General features: G+C 40.5%; 1 protein-coding gene across 1 annotated transcript; it reads left to right on the forward strand.

Moving 5' to 3' along the window:
- Positions 1-1,499: 1,499 nt before the first annotated feature.
- On the forward strand, positions 1,500-2,342 carry LOC143715699 (hydroxycarboxylic acid receptor 2-like). The gene has a single exon (XM_077207454.1). The coding sequence runs from the start codon at positions 1,500-1,502 to the stop codon at positions 2,340-2,342; it is 843 nt and encodes a 280-aa protein (XP_077063569.1).
- Positions 2,343-10,019: the final 7,677 nt, after the last annotated feature.

The raw sequence follows: 10,019 nt of genomic DNA on the forward strand, positions 1-10,019 counted from the left end.
TATTTTGCAGAAGGATTGCGGTCGGAGATAACAGGTGAGAAGAAGTAACATAGGAAGTTCAATGAAGCTTAGCTGTGGTTTCAAGCCTCTCTCTTTCTTTCCCTCTCTTGCAGGTGGCGTGGCGATGGCTGGTACGGATGGGTTGATCCAAGATGAGTGAAGCGACGGTAAGTAGAAGGTAAGTGATCGGGAAGTCTGTGAGCCATGGAATGACGAGACCAGACAAGTGACTGGAGTGAAGGTGAGTGTTTTATAGTCCATATGGTTGATGGGACACAGGTGACGGTGATTAGTACTCAGGGGATAATGAACGGGGAAAAGTCTGGTTGGGTGAAAGGGAACGAGTGGGCGGAGATGGTGATCTGGATGATGTAACCCTGACACCACCACAAACTAACTTATTGTTGTACATTTGTTTGTTCTAGTTATTTAAACAGATGTATTGTTTATTCTGTATGCGTAATTCAGATATGGATGGCATGAAGGATGATTACATCAAACTTGACATCCTATATATAGTGGGGTTCCTTTGTCATAGTTTTTAAATGCTCAGTCTATCTATTTGAATATCAGGTGTTGAATGAGTAACACCTGACCAGTGTCAAAGACTGAACCTTTGAACGTTCACTGATTTTATCTGTGCACATCATACTACAAAGATGATTACTGAAGTTAGACAATTTTCTGCCTGAATGTAAATAATGGTTGACATTTATTTTCTTCAAATATTTAGTTAGTCATTTTGAACACAAGTTTTTATTTTAAAGTGCCCCTATTATGTTATTTTAAAGGCTCCTAATTTTGTTTTGGAGTCTCCTACAACAGGTTTACAGGCATCAAAAGTCCAAAAACATTTTCTCATAATATACATTGAACATCACCACATTTTCCAATGATTCTCAAATGGACTGGATGGATGAATCAGTCCATCTAAATCCCTCCTTTTCGCAAGCTATACTCTGCACCGATTGGGCAGATGGCCTAGTCTGTTGTGATTGGTCTACAGCGTACATTGCGTCTTTTAAACATCCATATCTGTCTCTATCTCCTGTCAGAAAAAAAAACTAATTTTTTATCTGAAGTATATTCAAATCTGATGTTTAATGTGACGTGTAGCAGATGAAGTCATATATTCTTGTGACAGCTGTGAAGTCAGTCTACAAAACACAGCACAGAGATTTATACACATCCAGAGAGACTGGACATTCACTCTTCAGGTGATAAACTTCTGTTTTTGATTGCATTTCTTTTCAACTATAATCAACCTCGTAATTGTGTTTATCTGTCCAAGGGTTTTGGGGCAAGTGTAATTGTTTAGAGATATTGAATTAAAAGAGACTGTATATGACTTAGTAAAAAAGTGCTCAGGTTATTTGAATGTACACTCAGAATAATAATGCATCCAGTTTGAACAATCCGGTTTAAAATGCTAAAAATTCTTTCTCTTTTCCAGTAAATCACAGTTGCAGTATATATTGCTGAAGACAAACACGAAGGAGATGAACAACTACACAGTGAACTTCACCACACCTGAAGAATCTACAAACTCCACAACTGAATCTTTCTGGTTACTTGACCATCTGAGAATTTGTACGTTCAGCATCAATCTCCTGTTTGGTTTTCCTACTCACTCCTATATTATATGGCTCATCATCACAGGAACAGGAAGTGGAGTCGCATCAGAGTTCTTCATCCTCAATCTCTCTGTTTGTGAGCTTGGTATCTGTCTGAATTGTTCAATTTATATAATGTCAGCTTGCTTTCAGAGAATCTCACAATTACTATTCTTTTTACAAGGTCTATCCCTTACTGGCCGTCCTCTGTTTCAGTGTCTGATCTGTGTTGAGCGTTACCTGGCAGTGGTTTATCCTGTAACCTTTCTGAAGTACAAACCTCTCAGATATAGAGTGATCTGCTGCACTGTAGCCTGGATAACTAGTCTTGGCTCCTGCTTCTGTTCCTTATTTTTTTACACAAATACTGAACAAATACATTCACAAATATTCTTGTTGCAGTTCCTACTGGCCCTCTGCATCCAGTTGTTTTGTGTTGTGGCTGTTCTCAGGGCTCTGAAGCAGTTAGGACCAGGAGAGAGAAGAAGAGAGAGAGAAGAGGAAAACCACATGAAGAGAAGAGCGTTTCAAATCATTCTAATCACTACTATTAGCATGACTATCATATATGTCCCATTTGCTACAGTAGGATTATTTACCATTCTAACAAACCACTATATTCATAAACTTTGGATCACTGGTCTGATTTGTTATGTACTGGCTGGTTTTGTTCAGCCTGTTCTTTTTCTGCACCGCACTGGGAAACTCTCCTGCTCTTGTGCACCATGAAATGGGGATATATGATTTAATTGTTATTTAATCATTTTAAATAATTGATAAATTAATTGGCTGTTAAATTAAATTATTTTATGCTAAATGTAGTTATTTTTTATTTTATTATTCTTGAAAATTATAAATTCAGTTTATGGAGCTGATATATTGCTTTTCTTTCTCCTGTGTAGCCTTAAAGGGCCACAATTGCACACTGACTTATAGTAATAGCTTCATGTGGTGGTTTTGGTTATGTTATATGTGCAAGTCAGTGATCTCATTAAAATGTTGTAGGTATTTGCGTGAAAAATACAGTTAGAGCACAGATTCTCGTACGTTTGAATTGAATGATAACATGCTATTGACAACATGCATCTAAAATGCATTTACCGTATAAATGCTAATTACAATTATCTGCAAATAATATGCTGATTTTATTTCATGTAATCAGTAATATTAAAGGGGACATATCATGCTTTTAAATCATTCCTTTTTACATATAAATGCTACATTTGTGGTCTATATAAAGCAGAACTTTAATGCTTGGGTCTGAATTCCTCATTATTATAGCTCCACAGGCCCCTTTTCTACCCCTTTTCTGATGTGCGTCTGAGAGCAACTCGTCTTGGTGCGGTCTCTTTAAATGCAAATGAGACACTTCATTCCCCGCCCCCTCTCCTGGTTGCAGAGGTGACACTCGTTTCAACTCCACCCCGTTCGGCCATTTTTGTAATTTGATAGCAGAGATACGATTATATGGCGGCACAGAAACTTTTTATTCACACGTTATTAACAAAATGTCAACAACGGAAGACTTGTCCATCAAGCCTTACATGTCGAGCCAGAGCCGGACCCGGAGCGAGATGAAAATGAAGACGACGAACCTGCAGAACAACGTCTTCATATGGATGTATCGCAATGGTATGTTTCTGTATTTACAGTAACTTCTCCATCCATGCCCACTACTACAATACTGCATGTTTTACAACGACTATTTAACACTCACCAAACAAAATATAAGTTGTATTATAAACAATTAAAGAAAAGCACGTTGTTATTGCACGTAAAAACGTTATTTACAGCTTACCGAAGTGCTCTGTTCGTCTCCAAAGATAGAAGGAATTGACCCCTCAATCAGACGAAGTCTATCGGCAAGTCCTTCTTTATACTGGCGGAGGTTGCTGAAGTAGTTATCCTTGGAGTGCTTCGTTCGTGCACACAAAAATTACTTTAACCACAGATGTGGGTACATTTTCCATGAAAAATAAAACTCAACCAGGCACTTCGAAGAGGTTCTGCTGGGAGACGGTGTAATGAAGTGTGTGGGTTACTACATCAAACAACCGAACATTTTGACTTACCCTCTCGTAATTTCTGCATCCTTGAGCTTGTACAAAAAAATCGCAGCGAGAAATTAAAATGGCGGATTGCTCGAAGTGTTGGGCAGGTAGTCGATGTCCTTATTTGGCAGTTCCGCTGCAAATACTGTGACGTAATTGTTCAAAAAACGTCATAGAGAATAGAAAAATCGGAACAGGTTGTAAAATATGACCAAAACAGAATATAAAGATATCAATGAAGCACCTGAAGAGACATATTTCAACTTTTCTGTACTTATAAACACTCCAAATATACAACAAAATGCATTTACGGGCTAAAAAAGGGGATTTAGCATGATATGTCCCCTTTAATATAATACGCCAGAACATTTGTTTAACAATTTTAAGTTTTTGCCATTAGTCTGTTGTTTGTTTATTCAAATAAAAAAGGTTATCAATGACCAAGTGTCTCCTTTATTTTGGCTATAACAGTGATTCCAATACAATTTATATAGATGTTTATAATATATATATACATACATTCTATAGCTACACCTGTACACCCAACACTTTTCTTAAGGCTAAGAAATGGTGCATAAACTAAGATGTGCAACAGACAGAAGACATGCATATTCCATTGTTGGATAAGAACACTGGCTCCATATACATCGCTCAAAAAAAAAAAAAAGATTCATAGATATGACATTTAAATTGTGTTCACTTTACTCATATCTAATTAAGTAATGCATATTTTTATTTAATGAGTCTAACATAAAATATTTAAATAGTGTTGTCAGGTTGTGTGCAGGTAGCTGAAGACGAGGATGCAGGAACTTCAAAGTAGTTGATTTATTTACAAAATAAACTTCAGGAACATACAGGAACAAAATAACAAATTCCAGGAATTCAGAGACACAACAATACAAGGACGACGACCAACAAACACTGAGGGAAAACACAAGGCTTAAATGAACAGGGACTAATAGGATAATTAACTGAACACAGGTGAAGAAACTGAACACAAACGAGGAGCGGGAAAAACTAACATGACTACACCAAAATCACAAAGACAGGGGGAAAATAGATCACAGAACATAACTAAACACATAGAAAACATGACAGAACCTCCCCCTCCCCGAAGGCGCGTCCTCGCGCCGTATAACATCCAAAGGGGTGGGAGGGTGGATGCCCTGGAGGCTGACGAGGGCATGGTGGTGCAGGGACGGGAAGCCTCCAGGGCGAGCTGGTAGGTCGGGGAACCGGGGTGGAACAGGCTGTGGACGTGGCCAGGGCGGAGCAGGCTGTGGGCGTGGCCAGGGCGGAGCAGGCTGTGGGCGTGGCCAGGGCGGAGCTGTCGGACCCTCGGGCGTCCAGGGCGGAGCTGTCGGACCCTCGGGCGTCCAGGGCGGAGCTGTCGGACCCTCGGGCGTCCAGGGCGGAGCTGTCGGACCCTCGGGCGTCCAGGGCGGAGCTGTCGGACCCTCGGGCGTCCAGGGCAGAGCTGTCCCTTCGGGTGGCCATGGCGGTGAGGACCCTTCGGGTGGCCATGGCGGTGAGGACCCTTCGGGTGGCCATGGCGGTGAGGACCCTTCGGGTGGCCATGGTGGTGAGGACCCTTCGGGTGGCCATGGCGGTGAGGACCCTTCGGGTGGCCATGGCGGTGAGGACCCTTCGGGTGGGCGCCCCCCCAAAATGTTAATGGGGAAATTGACAGGAAAGGGGGGTTCTGGTGCAGGATCAGTGGGCTCTGGCGCAGGATCAACGGGCTCTGGCGCAGGATCAACGGGCTCTGGCGCAGGACTGGATGGGACCAGCACATCATGGAACTCGGAACTGGACGGGGCCAGCACATCATGGGACTCGGAACTGGACGGGGCCAGCACATCATGGGACTCGGAACTGGACGGGGCCAGCACATCATGGGACTCGGAACTGGACGGGGCCAGCACATCATGGGACTCGGAACTGGACGGGGCCAGCACATCATGGGACTCGGAACTGGACGGGGCCAGCACATCATGGGACTCGGAACTGGACGGGGCCAGCACATCATGGGACTCGGAACTGGACCGGACCAGCACATCATGGGACTCGGAACTGGACCGGACCAGCACATCATGGGACTCGGAACTGGACCGGATCAGCACATCATGGGACTCGGAACTGGACCGGACCAGCACATCATGGGACTCGGAACTGGACCGGACCAGCACATCATGGGACTCGGAACTGGACCGGACCAGCGGTGATGAGGGCTTGGTGCTGAACGGAACCAGCGGCGAAGAGGGCTTGGTGCTGGACAGAACCAGCGGCGAAGAGGGCTCTGGTACATCTTGTGCGATGAGAGGAGGGAGATTGGTGAAGTCATCAAACTCATAAATAAACTTGACTGTGCAGATGACTGGTTCTGGTTTAACTGGACTATATCGCCCATATCCTCCCCTGTGACCTCCACGGTTCCCACGGAACACAGCTTAGTGGGTTCCCACAAAAAGGCTTGCTTCCAGATCTCCATCTTCCTTTTTCTTTTCTTTATGGTTGGTCGTTCTGTCAGGTTGTGTGCAGGTAGCTGAAGACGAGGATGCAGGAACTTCAAAGTAGTTGATTTATTTACAAAATAAACTTCAGGAACATACAGGAGCAAAATAACAAATTCCAGGAATTCAGAGACACAACCATACAAGGACGACGACCAACAAACACTGAGGGAAAACACAAGGCTTAAATGAACAGGGACTAATAGGATAATTAACTGAACACAGGTGAAGAAACTGAACACAAACGAGGAGCGGGAAAAACTAACAGGACTAAACCAAAATCACAAAGACAGGGGGAAACTAGATCACAGAACATAACTAAACACATAGAAAATGTGACAAGTGTCATCTATGAAATTTATTTAAGTTTGATCAACTTAAATAGGAGCTATTTAGGATAGGAGCTCCTTCTGCCCATAGGCTATAGGTCGATTTGATATGCCTATCAGACTCAACAGCTTTTGATGATATATTAAATGTTACTTACAGAATGAATCATAAATAAATGCAAAAAACTCACGCAATTCGCAAGTGAACTAAAGCGGTGACAGCAGATCTCAAGGTGGATTTGACTCGATATGAACGAGTGCGCAGTAGTGTACAGAGGATTTGAATGACGCTTCTTGGCAGAATGTATAAGAACTTACTGGAAGCTTAAGTTAATATAGTCTTTGTGTATTTATAGCCCTTATTTTGCCATTGTCTCTTGCTTTGTTCCCTGTAACCACTATTGGTGAGTAATATTAGGTTTTGTTTAAGTACTTGTTTATTTTGTTCATGTTTATATGAATAAAGCTACACATGGGTTCTCACTGCAACCTGCCTCAGCGGACTTACGTTACAAGAACTGACTTCTTTTTCAGTAGGCCACAACACAATTTCGCTTATTAGCACAACACCCATATTATGAGTTCCTTAAACTTTGATATCATGCCAATTTCTGCATCTACTGCATCTTTTACTCGATTTAACATTGTATCATGTAACACATAAGTTACAATGTGATTCCTATGTAAATGAGTTTCACAATGAAGTGTAAATGTACCTTTAAAGCTGCAGTAGGGAGTTTTGAGAAAATGTTGACTTAGCCTGAAAATTTGAACAAGCACAACTTACAGGTCCAACCCCCTTGCTCTCTGCTGCGCTACAGCCCTCCCTCCACAGCTCCTCCCTCCACAGCTCCTCCCCCACAGCGGAGCCTGCCGTGAATGCGCAGGCTAGTAAACAGGACCACCGATGATGGCGGATTATAAACAGTTATGGAACATTCACTAATAGGGACGAAACATCAACAATATGCTTTACATTCACTATGGCCTGCCCGTACTTTGACTACAAACTTGGTCCTCAAATCATTATGTATTTTGCAATACATGTAGCAGCTAACTTTATAAAGTTGCACTCTTTCTTTTGCTGATAATTTACTCACCCCCATGTCATCCAAGATGTCCATGTCTTTCTTTCTTCAGTCGAAAAGAAATGAAGGTTTTTGATGAAAACATTCCAGGCTTTTTCTCCATATAATGGACTACAATAGGACACAAACGTTTCAAAGACCAAATGACAGTTTCAGTGCAGCTTCAAAGGGCTTTAAACGATACCAGACGATGAATAAGGGTCTTATCTAGCGAAACGATCGGTCATTTCAAAAATAAATAAAAAACTTTAAGTTTTATAAGCACAAATGCTCGCTTTGCTCTGTTCTGTGATGCACGTTCGTGATCCTGTTCGAACTCGTTCATCGAAATGAACAAATCTTTTTCCGGGTCATTTCGTTCGTTGAATGAACGAAATGACTCGAAAAAAGATTCGTTCATTTGGATGAACGAGTTCGAACAGGAGAGTCACGTACGACGGTGCACTGTCATTTAGTTTTTTTTAGTCTCTCAACATTAAAATCCTTTTTACTAGGATTTTTCATCACTGGCCGTCCTCTGTTTCAGTGTATGATCTGTGTTGAGCGTTACCTGGCAGTGGTTTATCCTGTAACCTTTCTGAAGTACAAACCTCTCAGATATAGAGTGATCTGCTGCACTGCTATATGGATCATCTTGATTCATGTTTGGTCTGCATGTATAATTTATAATTTAATACTTCAGTTTTGCATGAAAAGCTCTGTCTAAATGTACCAATATGTACCCGCATATACTGTAACAAATCCACTGACAGGAAGTTTACCTTAATGAGAATTTACATAAATGTATACTGATAAAATTAGGAACATTTTTACATTAAGTTTTAGGTTAATATGTATGTTTGTATTACGGTCATAATTTAAAAGTATGGCCATTTTATCACATATTTTAGCAAATAAGTAAATAAAAAGCATGACTAAACTCTATGCAAAAGTGAATCTAGATGTAATATCTAATGAATCTAGAAGTAATACATTTAAATGGGGCCTAAACTTATAAGAACACAACACCTCAAATACATACGTATTAAAAATGTAAACATAAGCAATGACTGTATCTTTGTTAATGTGCATATTAATCACTGATACATTTATTCTGTGGGACTTCTTGTGTCTGTATGTCAGCAGCGTTTGAAATCGCTGCCCATATTTATTCTTAAGAAAACTATAAGTTTTGTACATTTAAAAAGCTGTCAGTCAAGTTCACATTAAACACAGTGAACATCTCAAATAGTCGTAAATTATTTTCTTCTTGAACTATTTTTATTTCTGATGAACTTGATCATTTTTTTAATATGTGGAATTTGTGGATGTGTAACGATGAGGCAGGAATGAAGTGGAGAGAGAATCCAATTGCAAGCACTACTTTAATGAAACTAATAGGTAATCCAGGGCGAACAATAGTACATGGAACTCAGAACAAGAACAGCAAAACAACTACAACGACCGACAAACCACAACTGAAACACAGAGGTATAAATACACAAGCAGACAAGCTAAACAAGATAACAAGGGGGCGTGTATGGAAGTAAAATAATGCCAAATGTTTTTGAAACAAAAAGCCTGTTGTATTGTACCACTTGAAAAAATATGCATTGCATTAACCCTGCTTGTATTTCTATGCATTGTATTTTTAGGGTTTGCATTTTTAGGGTCTGAAATTTAGCATGGTTGAATTTTTCAATACTTCAATTTCAAAGCTGTGAATATTTCAATTCAAAACATTTCAAACACATTTTCATTAGTAAAATTTCAATAATCCATATTCACCTTTCATATTTCGCTTCCAAAATATTCAAACTGATTAAAAATACAACCTATAATATTCAACAGCCGGTTTTCGGTCCATTTTATTTTGCTTTGCAAATTCACTTCCACAAATTCAGTGGTTCAAATTCTACAGTAAATTCAACGTTGACATCCAGGAACTGCAGGAAAAGCAGTAGATTACCGAGCATAATCTCCATCTGCTGTTAGTCGACCTCACCAGCAGGGGGTGCAAGGGTGTGTTGTTGACGAACACCAGAGCAACAGTTAGAGCAAGCCATTCATTCATAAAAACTCATTTACAACAATTGAGTATGCATTACGTTTTTTGTGATGATTATCTGGGTCAGTATATATGCGGAAAAGATGATAAAGGCACAAAAGCTGTTTTTATGTTTCATTCATTAACTTCATTGTTACTTTCCCTGTGTAGCCTTACATGTTATCAGCTTTTTCTACCATGAATGGGATTATAATCGGTTTCCCTCAATACCTCATCATAGGATTCCCCTTCCATCACGACAAAACGCTTAACGTAGCTTAATGGACTAATTACAGTGATACAAAAGACCAAACTCGCACCTTATTGGGGAAGTATGCCCACATACATGTTAATATTCCTACATACATGATTAATCTGGGAAGGGTCATATCACTT

The sequence above is a fragment of the Siphateles boraxobius genome, unplaced genomic scaffold, assembly GCF_051911475.1.
Source record: "Siphateles boraxobius isolate OS27281-9 unplaced genomic scaffold, OSU_SipBor_1 6, whole genome shotgun sequence".
Lineage (NCBI taxonomy): Eukaryota > Metazoa > Chordata > Actinopteri > Cypriniformes > Leuciscidae > Siphateles > Siphateles boraxobius.